The following is a 16387-nucleotide window of genomic DNA, read 5'->3' on the forward strand; positions in this document are numbered from 1 at the left end:
GGAGAACCCACCGTAAGGGGGTTCGCTGTCCGTGCTAGCAGCTGCTGCAGTGCCGAACGAGAGCCCACCGCCGACGCCAAATTTGAACCCGGCACCCATACTGGGGGCTTCAGCCTTCTTCCCCTCGTCCACTGCAGGGGTGGAAGCAGCCGAAGCTGCAAATTTGCATCCCTCAGAGGAGCCGCCAAATTTGAAGCCTGCAGAGCTGCTGGTGTCTGTCGAGGTAGAGTCTGATGAGACAGATGCACCAAATTTGAAGCCCCCTGAAGAGGAGGAGTCCAAGAGGGTGCCGCCGAATTTGAAGCCCCCAGAACCAGAGTCCGATGACGCCCCCATGCCAAACTTGAATCCCCCCGAGTCAGACGAGGACTGGATACCAAACGATGAGGAACCAAATGCTGAAAGAGACCAGGGATCACATTAACTAGTTCAGAATTCTGTACAAAAAAAATATTTATGAATTTCCTTAGCACGTTCAGGCTTCACATATATCCTCACTAAATCTAAATCTCGCGAAAATGACAAAGCCTCTAGAACACACAAAGATGGCAGTTGACAGCTGTACATACCTTTGGGCTCTACTTTAGCTCCAGGCTTGGGTGTCTGGCAGGCCACACACTCCTTGTCTGCTCCCTTGTTCTCAACACAGCACACGTCACACTCCCACGCTCCCTCTGGCTTCTTGAACTGGGCCCCAAAGCCTAGTAGAGGAGTGGCGCTGACAGGGGCGGGAGTTAGAGATGGAGGCGCTGCCGTTGCTCCTGTTAGGTAGATTAAGATATGAGCGATCAGCAAAAATATAAACACGTACATTTGCATCAGATTCACATCATTTAAACACTTCCTTGAAGATCTTCTGATGTAAACTGAACATTTGGCCAAGATAGCAGTATGGGGCAACTTAAAAAAAATAAGCACCAGGTTGTTCTCTCGTCTCACTACCTGGCTTAGCGAACCCACAGGAAACACACTTGGTGTCCTGCGCCTTGTTCTGCACCATGCACACGCCACACTCCCATGCTCCCTCTGGCTTCTTAAACTTGTCTCCGAAGCCCAGGAGTGGGGCAGCAGCGGGCAGAGTCTTAGCCTCCGAGAAAGCAGGCATAGTCAGTGTGGCTTTAACTCCAGTCCCAGGCTTGGCTGTCTCGCAGGCCACACATTTGACAGCATCAGGCTTGTTCTGAACCAGACAAATGTCACAGTCCCAGCTTCCTGCAGGCTTTGTGAACAGGGCCCCAAAAGTTGCAGCGGGAGTAGTGGTGGAACCCTCCAGCCCGGACAACAAGGGTATACTGTCGGTTTTTGCTAAAGAGGAGCCAGAGTTTAGTCGTGGGGTCACAGAGGTCACACACTTGGTGTCAGTGGGTTTGTTCTGCACCACACAGGTGTCACAGTCCCAGGAGCCTGCTGGTGCTTTGAACAAGTCCCCAACGGAGGGGGTGGTGGTGGACAGTGCTGGGGTCTCCTGGTGGGCTTTGGGGACAGGGGGCGTCTGAGTAACAGGAACGGCAAATCCTATGGGGAAGAAGACAACGGGTTAAAAACCACTAAAACAAAATAGAAAACTAATGGCACTATTTGAACCCTCCCATTAAAATGGCAACATAACAGATGCCATAACAGTCATGACAGCTGATGGAGTACCAGTTTAAGGCAACGGACTTTAGTCATCAAGATAAATCATCAAGCAGGTAATTCTCACCAGGTCCATTCAGGAGGTCCAGAACACTGCCCTGTTTCAACACCTTGGCTGGTTTACACGGCCCTTCAAACTCATCCATGCTCTCACTGGCAGCGTGCTTCACTACAGAGACACCAATGGAAACAACGATTAGCTATGAAATTCATTTCCCTTCACATCAAGGTTTGGATCTTGTTCTTATCCTGGAGTTGATACAAGCTTACCTGCTGCCAATACTGGGGTGGCCATCTTCCCGTTGGATAGTGACAGACCCGTTTTCACTACAGGTGCACTGAAGGTAAATCCAGACTGAAAGACAAAACAAATTACCAACATCCGACAGTGCAAGGTTTGGTTTCAATACCTGGTACAGGAGTAAGAATATGAACTCACTGTTGAGTGTCAAAAACAGAAACAACAATATTCTATCGGGGAAATACTGTCATCACAGCAGGCATACTCAAGCTGCAGTAAAGCTGTGGGACTTACAGACGGGGAGAAGGACGGTGGGCTAGCAGCAGTTGCCATGACGATAGGGGAGGAGAAGGTGAAAGGTGTGGAGGGAGGGGTAGAGGGGGCTGTAGTCGGTGGCACCTGGAATAAAGACGACAACTGATCCAGGTCAGTTTCAGCAGATGGCACACTATTTATTCACTAGGCCTTCATGGTCATTAGGATGAACACTGAACACATTGAAATAAAGCTAGTGGAAGAAGTCACAATGTCAAAGCCTGCATCCCAAATGGCATCCTACGGGGCCTGGTCACAAGTAGTGCACCATATAGGGAATAGGGTCAAAAGTAGTGCACCATATAGGGAATAGGGTCAAAAGTAGTGCACCATATAGGGAATGGGGTGCCATTTGGGACGCAAGCAAATGGAACTGGACGGACCTTGTTAGGGACGGGTTCCTCCAGGACAGGTGAGGTAGTGAGAATGGCAGTGGGAAGCGGGAAGAAGTTGAAGCTGGGCAGACTGAAGGACGGGCTGTGGGGGAGCGAGATGGCTGGCAGGTCCGATAGCTCAGCGACCTGAAGAGAGAGTCAAATGGAGTGTTTAAAACAGCACGCAGCACCAGATCATTTCTACACAGAAGGGGTAGTAAATGCCATTTTAAAATCCCACTTTCACCCTTTTCTGAAGAGATTTAGAACCAAAATCATTTATTTATCATTTGCCGGGAAACCAAACCTTTCTCCCCAGAAAGGAGAGGGGTCACAGAGAGTGAGAATGGAGAACCCACCTGGTCTTCAGGACGTTTGGAAGAGGGTCTTGTGCTGGTCCTCTCCCTCTTCATCTTCCCACCTCCTGACCCTGTGCTGCTGGATGCAGGAGTGCTGGACAGAGGGTAGGTGGGTAGAATGTTGCTTGTGCTTTGAGAAGGACCTGCCACTGCTTCAGGAATCAGAGGGGATTGTCTTGTGGGCTAGAGGCAAAGCAGAGGTGGAACATGAAACACAAGCAGCAGTCTGGCTGTAATTTGGAAAGCAACTCTGGAATAAAACACAGACTTAGTTTGTAAAGGCTTCTACACATCTATCCAACCGCCTATGGACAGGTCTTAAAATAATCAGCACGGTGTGTAGCCTCAGTTGATCGCCGCTGGACGTAGTTGTTGGACATCGTAGCTGGTCCCGATTCAACATGTAGAAAGTCATTGACAGTCTGAGTTCGGGGAAAACTTCGCAACACATCATCGATAGTTAATTTGCGGTAGTTGGATGGATGCGTAGAAGCCATTAGCTGACTAATGTGGAGGTGGTGGTGGGGGTCCTCACCGTGTCTCTAGGAGTCCGAGCCAGGCCCCCGGGGGTCAGAGAGGGCCTGAAGGACATGGAACGGTTCCCCGACACTGACGCTGCCGCCGGGATCACCAGCTTCTGGACTGGGGGGAGGGGCGAGTCCAGCTGGAGGGGGAACACACAGAAACGTCAGATAAATACTCAAAACAAATGTGTCCCAGGCCCGCGAGCACACACAAATGTACAACGTTAAAATGTTTGTCTCAGCTCTCCAATCCATATATGGCCATTATACACAGCTGGATTAATCTGGCCAAATGAAACCAAAGAAAAGTCCTAATAAACTGGCACGTACCACTGCCAAACTTTCATTGTAACAAAATGTTTGCATGGTCTTTGAGAAATCTCAAAAAGGTAGCACTTAGTCAATATGGCCACAACATTGAGAGGAACCAGCCCTCGAGCCTTCTGTCCCAAAAAGCCATCTATGGATCTGGACAGTCTTGTCAGACCCCCTTACTTCTCAACGGCCCATTGTCAGGGCTTAGTGACCAGCTGTCACAGCTGGACCATTTAACAGTTACGGACAGCCATCCAGCATTGGCATAGCTAACCCTACTAGATAGCAACACAAAGAGACACACATGCTCACAAACACACTCTTCACTCACTCACACACCCGCTTACTTAAAACCACACACCTGCTCACAGACTCAGGGCATAAACACAGCAGAGGTGAACAGCTGCCCCAGCCTGACACCCATTAACATCAGCAGACAGGAATAAAAGGGGCAGGAGGAACTAACAGTGACACCACTGTTCACACCAACTAACTGCAGTGTTTGGCTCAAGACCTTTCAGCTGCTGCTGTGCATGTTACTTGTTGAGGTTCATAATATTGTGGACTAACAGCTGGGAGAAAACTGGTTAACAACACACGTAGAGGAGAGGAGACCAGCCATTATGTCAATTATCAGTGTCAAGAGATTTTGTAAAGGTTGTTTAGAGGATAAACACTTACCTGTTTCTTTTTGGCCTGAAAATGTGAAAGGTGTAGAGTGCTGCCATCCAGTGACTGAAGGACATAGGAGAAATAACTGTGAGATCGTGACAATGACAACAATTGAGGATCTATGAAAAGTTTAAAGAGAAATACTGAACACTTACTGTTGACAAGGGAGAGGAAACAGTAGAGGGGATTCTCTTGGCATCCTGTTAAGACAAACACACAACTGTGATGCACTTGTTAACATAAACAACCAATATTTACCATTACTTGGTAGCCAAGTTGAGATGTTAACTTCACTACCTTGTGAGGATTCACCACTTCTCAAATCGCTTTCCAGAAATATAGAAAATGTAAGGTATAAAGCTGACTGAGGTTGAAAGGTCTACACAATAAAATAGAACGGTTCTGTAACCATTGCCAGGCTGAGTAAGCCCCTGTCCCTGCTAATCTGAGGATTCCATATTCAATTAAAACATGTGTACTCACAGCGAGGGGGCTGGACATGCGCTCCAGGGACTGTAGGATGCGTCGGGCGGTGGCGCTGGTCACCCCACAGGGCTGAGCCCCAGCAGGCTTGGCCTTGATCTGTCTCCGCAATGGAGCCTAGAGGGGAAAATATAGCAATACAATTAAATATAGCAGCACTTTTCACAAACCCATTTCCCACAGAATATTGTTTCTTGCCTAGGAGAAAATCAATAGGGAAACATTGTTGAGTTGTAGAGAACTACCTGGTAAGGTATGGCTGTGCGTGAACGGGCTGTCCTAACAGCAGCCGCTCCCCCGTAGGTAGTCTTCCCTGGGTAGAAGGGGGAATCCCCCAACTGACTGGAATTTAGCACTGAACTGTTCATCGTAGACTAGTGGAGGAGAAGAACACAAATGTCCAATGTTAAAACACACAATCATATATATATAATGCCGCAAAAGCCAGAGTTTCCAAGATCCTATAGAAAGTCAACACCCCCTTTGAATTGTCACATTTTATTTTGTTACAAAGTGGGAATCAAATGGATTTAATAGTCAGTATTTTGTGAAGATCCTTGACAAAACATGTCATTTTTGTATGTTTTTATTTATTTAACTAGTCAAGTCAGTTAAGAACAAATTCTTATAATGCCAAAGTGGAAGAAAAATAATATTTTTTCAAAGATTAATTAAATACAAAACACTATTATAAACTGGGTGGTTTGAGCACTGAATGCTGATTGGCTGACAGCTGTGGTATATCAGACCGACAAAAAACATGTATTTTTACTGCTCTTATTAAATTGGTAACCAGTTCATGATAGCAATAAGGCACCTCTGGGGTTTGTGGTATATGGCTAATATACCACGGCTAAAGGCTGTATCCAGGCACTCTGCGTTGCGCTTAAGGACAACCCGTAGCCGTGGTATATTGGCCATATGCCACACCTCCTCGGGCCTCATTGCTTAAATATACCTTGATTAGGTAAGAGTCTATACATGTTAGAATCACCTTTGGCAGCGATTACAGCTGAGAGTCTATATATACACATATATTTTTATCTCAGTCAAGGTGTTGGGGATCATTGCTAGACAGCAATGTTCAAGTCTTGCCATAGGTTTTCAAGCAGATTTTAGACAAAACTGTAACTTGGCTACTCAGGAACATTCACTGTCTTCTTGATAAGCAACTCCAGTGTAGATTTGGCTTTGTGTTGTTGATTACTGTCCTGCTGAAAGATGATTCCTCTCCCAGTGTCTGGTGTAAATCTGACTGAAGCAGGTTGCCTGTTTCCGTGACATGGTGAAAGTACAATCCAATAAAGAGGCAGAAACGTCAGTTTAGGCTATTTTCGCAGGCAAACATGAACGCCATAACATGCCCACCACCATGCTCAATACACAACACTTAGCTCCATCATGTTTTTTTAATCCATCGGTAAAGACTGCCGAGTCTTTGTCGATGTCAAGAACACCCATACCATGATGCAACCACCACCATGCTTGAAAATAAGAAGGCAGTTACTCAGTGATGTGATGTGTTTGCCCCAAAACATAAGGCTTTGCAAAAAGTGGATTCCTTTGCCGTATTAGTTTAGTGCCTTGCTGCATACATATGCATGTTTCGGAATATTTTTTATTCTGGATATTCGTATTCTTCTTTTCAATCTGTCATTTCAGTCATTATTGTGGAGTCACTACAATGTTGATCCGTCCTCAGTTATCCCATCACAGGCATTGAACTTCGTAGCCATTTTAAAATCACCAAATGGCCCCATGGTGACATACCTAAGCAGTTTCTTTCCGGTCCTGCAGCTCAGTTCAGAAGGACGACTTCATCTTTGATATGTCTGGGTGGTTTAATACATCATCCACAGCATAACTGTTAACTTTATCATGCTTAAAGAGATATTCAACGTCTGATTTGTTATCGTTACCCATCTACCAATAACTGCCCTTTAGGAGGCTTTCAAACAGCTCCCTGGTCTTTGTAGTTTAATCTGTGCTTGAAGGACCTTACAGATGTTTTATGCATGAGGAACAGAAGGGGTAGACAAAAATAATTTCAACTCCATTATTTTACACTTAGAATTTGCTAAGTGCTGCTATATTTAATTTGATTGCTATATTTTCCCCTCTAGGCTCCATTGCGGAGACAGATCAAGGCCAAGCCTGCTGGGGCTCAGCCCTGTGGGGTGACCAGCGCCACCGCCCGACGCATCCTACAGTCCCTGGAGCGCATGTCCAGCCCCCTCGCTGTGAGTACACATGTTTTAATTGAATATGGAATCCTCAGATTAGCAGGGACAGGGGCTTACTCAGCCTGGCAATGGTTACAGAACCGTTCTATTTTATTGTGTAGACCTTTCAACCTCAGTCAGCTTTATACCTTACATTTTCTATATTTCTGGAAAAGCAATTTGAGAAGTGGTGAATCCTCACAAGGAGGTGAAAGGTGTAGTAGAATTTGCTAAGCCAAATTCTACTTCTGAACTAATTTAGGCTTGCCTAAACAAAGGGGGTGCCTATATTTTAGTTCTAAAAAATGTATTAATTTGTATCATTTTCTTTTCACTTTGACATTATGGAGTGTTTTGTGTAGGTCAAATGACTTTTTTACTTTTCAATCCCACTTAACATAAAATGTGGGAAAAAAGATAGAGGGGTTGTAGACTTTCTATAGGCACTCTATGCATGTTGGTTTTTCTGTTAAAAATTTACTTACATTTGTGTAAATGATCAACTAGTCAAAGTAAATCAACTGAACATCAGTAGCTAGGCAAGTAGTTTGTGGTCTCTCGACTGGCACTCACAGTGGAGGACTGACTTGACTGACTGACACTCACAGTGGAGGACGTCCCAAAGACAGACAGGTTGAACGCAGGCTTCTTGAGACTGGACTGGGACTGCTGAGGCCCAGAGTGGGTCCGGTCCATCTCCGGGGACCAGAGCTGGGGTAGCGATGCGGTCTTTGAATTAGGCACATCTGGGGACAGAGAAGATTCAAATTTGAGTAATCATACAAAATGTGTCATACATCTACGCAACAAAGGACTGATTTTTAGCAGTACCGACTACAGATGCTAAAATCCTATATTCAAGACTTGGGATATAATTTCTCAAAGCCACATCCTACCATAAAAATCTATTTTGCTGACTCAAGACCTCAACAGGATTGCTAGTAGCCAAAACGTGATTCCGTACTTTTGACACACACTACCTTTGTCTGATGCACGTGAAGAGAAGCCGCTGGTGGTAGAGATGTTGTCGTCCTCGTGCTGTGAGCTGTTGTCCTTGATCTCTTTGACAAGGGAGAAGCTGGGCGAGGCCCCAGCGAAGGGGCCCCCAGAGAAAGGGGCAGAGGAGGTGGAGGGCTGGGAGAAGAGAGAGCTGGGGCCCCTGCGGACCGGGGAGGTGTCCAAGGAGGGGAAGTGGAGGTGAGAGCGGTTGAGGGGGGGCCTCGACAGAACATCCTGAAAGTTCAGGGATGCCCTGCTTGTCGAAGGTTCTGGGGGTGTTGAGGAGAAATGACTAGGGTTAAGATGGGTTGATACATATTTTGAGGATCAAAATTGCACTGAAGTCCCAAGGCAAGTCCAACTACTGGAATTAGGATTTACAATCCTAACACAAAATATGAAACATTAACAAATATTATAAACTGGGTGGTTCGAGCCCTGAATGCTGATTGGCTGACACCATATCTGCTAACCTGTATTGCTGGTACCGGGCTCCGGAGAGTCCCGTCCATCAGGAAGGGGTGCTACCTCCTCGCTGCCATTTGGGGGAGGGGCCTGGCTGTTCTGCTCCGCCCCCACTACGGCCCCTCCCCCCTCTGCAGCCTCCCCATTCCTGAAGTATTTCTGCAGCCAAGAAGGAACGATGCTCTTGACTGTGTCCGTCACTCGACTAATCAGGCCAGGCTGCTGCTGGTGGAGAGAAAGTGGAGAGCGGGATGGAGAGAATAAAGGGAGACATTTAACACAATAGCGAAACTTTCCAAAAGAAAATAAAACCGTGATGAACATTGTTTGGTGAACATCTAGTGTTACACATTATAGCGAAGTACAAATTCATTCAGTGCAACAAACTAGAAAAAAAGTCAAACCACACCAATGATGAAAGTGTCACTAGGTATCGAAAGAGCGAGCGAGCAGTGGGCGCACAGGAAAGTAATTCCTCTCAAGCGAAACGCAAAGCCCTACTTACTCAAGCTCTCAGTGAAAAATGGGTCAGAGGAGTCTGTCTGACGCAGCACTGAGTAGCACAGGTCTAATGCTGTAACACACACACCCTTCTACAGGAGATCTAGGCTTATCTACAAGCCAGAGGGAGATGCTTCCTGTCTTTAAATCAATATCACAAAAACGGTCCTGAAGTGCTCTACAGCGTCATTAACTACACTAAATGTCCTTTTAGAATGGGTCTGCAGGAGCCTCAAGCCCAAGTTAAATTTTGCCGCAACTGTAAAAAGGAGGTAGCTCGACACCGCCCAGTCGCCTGGTAGCTTTTGACTCCTGATAACGACCATACACTCCACTCCACTTCTGCTCATCTGTAAAAACCACCAGTTGAGCGCAGCGCAGCTGTCCACACAGTTTTTACCAAGCAAAGACCAGTGTAAACACTCAATCAATTTTACATGACTTACCACAAGGCAAATTGTTTATTATTATAATAAGCCTTTAATTAGTTACATTGACTGCTAAAATTGACCGGCAAGATATAGCGGTAAAAGAAAATGCGCCACTGTGAATGGTAGTTCTCAAGAGCTTTTGACTGTGATTGTGGTGGTCCCGGAATGGAAAAAGTTATGAACTGCTGCTCTAGATAAGTCTAATTAACCTATGTACCAGCTCCAGCCTCTCAGACCCCTCTGTGGGTCAGTTAGTGCTCGCAGGCCTTTCTTGTGATTCTAGGGATTTAAAGATGCTGCATTACTCCTGTGAATGGGGCCATGAGACCACAGGACTGTGCCAGAAATCTGCTCTCATTGTTCTCCCAGGAAGCACTTGTGTGTGTGTGTGTGTGTGTGTGTGTGTGGTTGAAACAGTAAGATGGGATGGAGGCGTACAATTGACAGATGTTCAAGTGAACCAATGAGCTGCTAGGCTATACAAACTGGACAATGTGTCTGACTCAGATTGTAGCATTTCATAAAAAAAGGAACAATTATTTTTGCCATAAATCATAATATAGGACCACTACAAAAGCAGACAGATCAAGTGGTCAACGTAGCTAAATATACAGACCCCAAACCCTGTCAACACTGGCTCGGGGTTCCACACACAGATGTAAATGCAATGTTCATTATTTCCTATATGACTGGAAGAGCTGACGATGTCACACCACAATAGGCCACTCACCTAGGGGCGGTTAGTTCTGACACATCCTGTCTACAGACCACACGGGTTTAACCTCTAAAAGTCTAGGCCTTAGGCGGGGTGTTTGCGAGTGTCTCCTTTCCATATTAGTTAGTTGGCCAAACCATTCGGACGCTACAGATGTTTTCGTGAGAGGACCGATTTTCGTGATGTCTCCTGGTCTGACAAACAGAGCTTTAGCTCTGCTATACATTCCACCGCAGATGCGGAAGGCCAACAGAGGCAGATTGAGACACAGCCAATGCAAAAAAAATAAAAACATTTCTCTAGCTTAAAAAAAATACCCAACAAATGTTTGTTAATTCGACTGATGCTCAGGTGCATCAACAGAGTTAAGTTAACGACTACTAGCCTGGTAGGCCTAACTATTCTGAACAAAAATATAAACATGTAGTGTTGGTCCCATGTTTCATGAGGTAAAATAAAAGACCCCAGAATTTTTCCATACACACACAAAAAGCTTATTTCTCTAAAATGTTGTGCACACTTGTTTACAACCCTGTTAGTGAACATTTCTCCTTTGCCACTAAAATATGCAGTTGTCACACAAAACAATGCCACAGGTGTCTCAAGTTTTGAAGGAGCGTGCAATTTGCATGCTGACTGGCGGAATGTCCACCAAAGCTGTGCCAGATAATTGAATGTTAATTTTTCTACCATAAGCTAATGTCATTTTAGAGAATTTTGCAGTACGTCCAACCAGCCTCATAACCGCAGACCACGTTTAATCACTCTAGCCAGGACCTCCACATACAGCTTCCTCACCTGTGGAATTGTCTGAGACCAGCCACCTGGACAGCTGATGAAACAGAGTATTTTTGTCTGTAATAAAACCCTTTTGCGGGAAAAACTAATTCTGATTGGCTGGGCCTGGCTCCCCAGTGGGTGGGCCTATGCCCTCCCAGGCCCACCCATGGCTGCACTCCTGCCCAGTCATGTGAAATCAATAGATTAGGGCCTAATTTATTTATTTCAATTGACTGACTTCCTTATATGAACTGTAACTCAGTAAAATGATAGAAATTGTTGCGTTTATATTTTTGTTCAGTATATAGCAAAGTGTCAATGGCATGTGGAAAAAATCTATTCCCGATGCATTTTTAAAAAGGGAGGTCCAATCTGTAAGAAGGACTGTTCGTGAGAGGACGCTTCGTGTTAAATTCAACAAGGTGGGATGAAAGACAGTGATTTCACACTCGTGATTTTTCCCTTCCTCCAAGGCCAATAACCTGAAACCAGCTGCTGTGATGACAGTTCATAACTTTTACATGTCCATTTAAAAGTGAGTAGGCCTACTGCTTCCCTCACCAACACTTCCCAGCTGAAGAAAAGCACAATTTATGCGTGTGGGGTCCATCCAAATAAGTGGAATGTGCAGCTGACATGTAGGCCTACACAAACATAACCCTAACTGGAAGTTCGAGTTCACTGGTCTGAAGTGAACTCCTGTCAAATATTCCGCTAGTTTGGCCTACACGTCCTCTTTGTTATTACTGCTGGCGGGCTTCACTTTCCAATAGCCAATCTAAAAGTCCCAGTCTTTGCCCACGGGCTATTGATAAAATTACTTTATAATAAACTGCTAAATGGTGCATTGTTCCTGTCAACTGAAAAAATGTAAATATTTACAGACATGTTTTGACTTATGAAAACATACTGTGGCATTTCATGTCAAGGTGTTATATGTTCCTGGAATTCTGGATGCTGATATGACATAGTACAGGGACGGGCAACTAACTTTTGTAGGTCAGCGGATCAATTCCCCACCCACCGAATGAAAAGACTGAGCCACGAGTTGGGGACCAACGTAATCAGATTCCCTCCCTCTTGCAAAGATTGCATTATCATTCCCTTCATTTGAGGAAGACTGATTAAATATTTTATTAATCAAATGTGTGGTCAAAAATAGTGATGTTAAAATTAGGTCTGACATCCCTTAGTCGACTGGTTGATTGTTGGCAGGGCCTAAAATTACATTTGGTCCACCAGCCACTGTGGGAGGTAGATTACATTTTAAATTTTTTTTTTTTTTTATCATCTACCAACCAAAATGTTTTTTTTTCTCCCCCCCTGCTAAAATTATACCAACAAAACAGATGAGCATGCTTTGTAATATTTCTAAAACAATAAATGTATTACTAGCTAATTTGTCCTGGGATATAAACACTGGGTTGTTATTTTACCTGAAATGCACAAGGTCCACTACTCTGACAATTAATCCACAGATAAAACGGTCAACAGAGTATGTTTCTAGTAATCTCTCCTCCTTCCTTTAGGCTTATTCTTCTATGGACTTCATATGGTGGTTGGCAACCAATTTTAAGGTGCCTTCCCATAAACCGACTGAACTGGAGTGTGGACCTCAGTTCATCTTTCAATCACACACGTGGGCATATGCTCTAAAAACCAATGAGGAGATGGAAGAGGCAGGACTTGCAGCGCGTCGAGTGTCACAAATAGAACCAAGTTCTATTTTAGTACCTGGCTACGCAGACGCTCGTTGACGCGAGCGAGCAGTGTGGGTACAATGACTGAATAACGTGTACATTTACTTTGCAACGCTCGCGCACATCGACGCAAACAGCCTGGTCAGCATGTAAGAGCGTGTGCTGTTTAGTCTTAATACTTATGCCTATATTTCAATAATTATGCTACTGTATCAATCAACCCTGGAATAGAACCAAGGTCTGTAGTGACGCCTCTAGCACAGATGCAGTGCCTTAGACCGCTGCGCCACTCGGGAGCCCCATGTCATCACACAGCATATGAGTCATTCATGCTTTGAAATGCAATCAAGCATTTCCGTTTTAAAATTAATTAACAAAGGGAGCTTTGAATAATTATCCAAAACAAGATATAAACCCCAATTCACGAATGCATGCAACCTTTTTTAGTATTTGCTGTAATTAAGGTTTTATACAGTAATATATTATTTACCTTCATTAGAACAGACTCTAGTATACATACTTTATTTTGTGTTTACACTGTTCCAAATGGTCCAAAAATATACCTGTTTGGCACACAGTACTCACACAGCGCTTGCTCATATAGCCTCTTTTCTTGATCTCCAGTAGTTTCCAAAACTAAGTCAAATGTCTTCCACAGATCTGACTTCCCCTTTCCCTCCTGAGCAACAAGTAAACATTCTGTTTCAAGTCCATTTTGTCCTCCCACTTTGCCTAGAGTGGGTGAAAACGTGCTTTTGTGATGCCATTTCACTTCCTTGTGTTGTAAAATAAATTTGACCAAGACAAATATTATTCTTCATGTTCTGAATCGTTCAGTTCTAACATATTAACATAAACAAAAAGTCAGACTTCGTAAAATAATAAAATCTGATAAAAAGCACTCGACAGAGTGGTGCCACTTTCACGCAGCAACTTTTTGGATTTTACATATGGAGATCGTCTGCAAAGTTGTTTCCTCATTTTATTAAAAAAAATTTAAAAAAGTAGACTCAGCGGTATGACGTAGATGCAGAAAGTAAACAGCAAAGTGGGTCAATTTCTCCAACAACTAAGAGTGTTGAAGCACGAGGCTCAAATTCTGTTTTGGTGCCCTGGCTAGCACGCTGTGAACTGTGTGAAGCAAACCCGTGCACATACTGTGTGTGACAGAGTGAAGTCTTGCATCTCACACATCTCAATATCTGTGGTGCTGCTCATGGCAACATTGTCTCATGTTAAAGGCAGAGTCAACAAAACAATCTGAATTATATGTTAAAGCCGTGGTGTAAAGTACTTAGGTAAAAATACTGTAAAGTACAACTTAAGTAGTTTTGGGGTATCTGTACTTTACCATTTATATTTTTGACAACCTTTACTTTACTACATTCCTAATGAAAATACACTTTTTCCTCCCTGCATGTTCCCTTACACTCGTTACATTTTGAATACTTAGCAGAACAGGAAAATGGTCCAATTCACACAGGTATCAAGAGAACATCCCTGGTCATCTCTACTGCCTCTGATCTGGCAGAATAACACAAATGCTTTGTTTGTAAATTGTGTCTGAATGTTGGAGTGTGCCCCTGGCTATCTGTAAAAAAACAAAAAACAAGGAATGGTGCTGTGGTTTGCTTAATATAAGGAATTTGAAATAATTGACACTTACTTTTGATACTTAAGCACATTTAAAACCAAATACTTTAACGCTAGTATTTTCCTGGGTGACTTTGTACTTGAGTCATTTTCTATTAAGGTATCTTTACTTTTACTTAAGTATGACAATCGCGTACTTTTCCCACCACTGTGTAAAAGGCTTTGAAAATATAAAGCTTGTGGTACGCTCAGTGCTCCGTTGACATTTCACAGAGAATATTTCTCACAAAAACAAGCCTAAAAATAAGAATTTTGCATTAATATGAAAATAATTTGGTAAAATATGAAAATGCTACATGTCATATCTCAAAATCGATCTTACCTCCAAGAAGAGGACTAGTTCAACTAATTCTCGCACAGCATCCAGCCTAGCTGACAATGCTATTTTCCAGATTTGACCACTTACTCTGGCTTCCATCGATTTATTCACCCTACAATGTTAAAAACTACAATAACTTTAACAGATAGAGACATGAGGTTTGAACTGTATTGTGTTGGACCTGATTGTTCTCGGGTCCGGTTCGGTTACGATTGTCATCGGGTTTAACTTTTTGGACCCTGGAAGACCTCTAGTCCACTGTCCTCAAAGGAGCTCAATGCCCCAGGCTAGGCTACGACTGGTTAGCTACGTTTCCACACCGCCTCACATTTATGCCCCTTTCGAGATTAACAAACCCAAGTCATAATATTGCCTTGTTTTTAAGAAATCTGGAAACGTACTACTATCACGGCCTAATGTTGATAATTTATTTATGTTGCCTTAGTAGACTGTAACCAAGTAATGCTTATGTTAAACGACCTAGCCTCTAACGTTTCTCGCTTAGCTAGTATTGAACCAGTCAACCATGTGGTCACTTGAAACGGTTCTGAAATTAGCTAGTTAGCAATGCTAACTAGCATTGCGCACTAACTACACATTATGACCTAACCGGCTATGAAATGACAAAGACCAATGCCAAATGTCTTAAAAATAGAAAATATATACATTATTGAATTGGGAGATACTATCAACGTATCACAACTGATATGATATTCCATAGTTTACGTTGCATATCAATGTAGGCAAAGAGACAACGCAAAACTAGCTAGGTAGTTAGATTTAGCAAACATCCGAAATTAACTAGCTAACGTTAGCTACTTGTCGACTGCTTGCTAGTTTGAATAGCTACGCATGTAGCCAACGCAAACTTGACAAGAAGCCAGTAACGTTACTACATATAAACTAATACATTTAAATATTTCTACAAGACAGCGTGTTAAATAACTATGGCTGTCGTTAGTCTTTACAGTTTTAAAAGATACACGCCGGTTACCTGGCTAGTAACATTAACGTTAGTTCCCTGAACCGGCAAAATGTTTCTCACTTCGCTAGCTTGCTCGTTTCCTTGACACAGCGTGGAGGCCATGAGCGCTAAGACTAGGCCACACAAAATGTCTCCAAGAAAACAATAACACAAGAGCGAAAAGACAACTGTCAAGAAACTATATGCTATCCTTCAATGTGGAACATTCATACGAACACGGTCATTTTATTTACCTGTTTGCTTTTGGCGTAAGGTTTCGAAGCGCTATGACATCTTCTGCTTCTAATTTTCCCTCCACCCGTGGCCGCCATGGCTAGATTGAATATCGACTCGGCACCGGATAGCTGTTCCAACTGTCCTGTCATAGCATTAACCATAGAGTTCAGCGACTCAGTCCTCTTGGAAGGAAGCTTCACGTTAAAAGAGAACCATGGGAAATGCAGTTTAGGCATTCACACTTGTGAGCCTCTTCGGGGTTTATTTACGTAGTGCCCCTGAAAACTATAAATATCAGACATATGAGTGACAAAGGAAATTAATAACAGACTTAAAAATGTGATGTACATTTCCCAATGAAAAATAAACAAATTAAAACAGTTGCACTAGACTCAGATCCTCAAAATCCGTGTACGCATGTATTCTTTTATCAGTGTCATTTATTAAAATACACAATGCATGGGAGATTAATGGAAATATTGT

The 16387-nt window shown here is 43.6% G+C and overlaps 1 protein-coding gene across 5 annotated transcripts in view; it reads right to left on the reverse strand.

Moving 5' to 3' along the window:
- Positions 1-16043, reverse strand: part of nup153 (nucleoporin 153) — a 19858-nt gene extending 3815 nt beyond the window's left edge. The window contains exons 1-17 of one of the 5 annotated variants that reach the window (XM_029734776.1): positions 15922-16043; positions 8613-8826; positions 8121-8408; positions 7747-7886; positions 5164-5292; positions 4919-5035; positions 4591-4635; positions 4445-4498; positions 3460-3588; positions 2925-3107; positions 2575-2712; positions 2171-2275; positions 1906-1990; positions 1703-1804; positions 943-1515; positions 570-761; positions 1-398 (exon numbers count right to left, since the gene is read on the reverse strand). The exon at positions 1-398 is cut by the window's left edge and continues 460 nt beyond it. In XM_029734776.1, the coding sequence (XP_029590636.1) occupies positions 1-398; positions 570-761; positions 943-1515; positions 1703-1804; positions 1906-1990; positions 2171-2275; positions 2575-2712; positions 2925-3107; positions 3460-3588; positions 4445-4498; positions 4591-4635; positions 4919-5035; positions 5164-5292; positions 7747-7886; positions 8121-8408; positions 8613-8826; positions 15922-15999 (2970 nt within the window). In that variant the 5' untranslated portion in view covers positions 16000-16043. Of the gene's footprint in view, positions 399-569; positions 762-942; positions 1516-1702; positions 1805-1905; positions 1991-2170; positions 2276-2574; positions 2713-2924; positions 3108-3459; positions 3589-4444; positions 4499-4590; positions 4636-4918; positions 5036-5163; positions 5293-7713; positions 7887-8120; positions 8409-8612; positions 8830-15921 lie in introns of all 5 variants that reach the window. The other 4 variants (XM_029734774.1, XM_029734775.1, XM_029734773.1 and 1 more) reach the window with 4 other exon arrangements.
- Between the last annotated feature and the right edge of the window lie 344 nt (positions 16044-16387).

Source organism: Salmo trutta, chromosome 36 (assembly GCF_901001165.1).
Source record: "Salmo trutta chromosome 36, fSalTru1.1, whole genome shotgun sequence".
In the NCBI taxonomy this organism is placed as follows: domain Eukaryota; kingdom Metazoa; phylum Chordata; class Actinopteri; order Salmoniformes; family Salmonidae; genus Salmo; species Salmo trutta.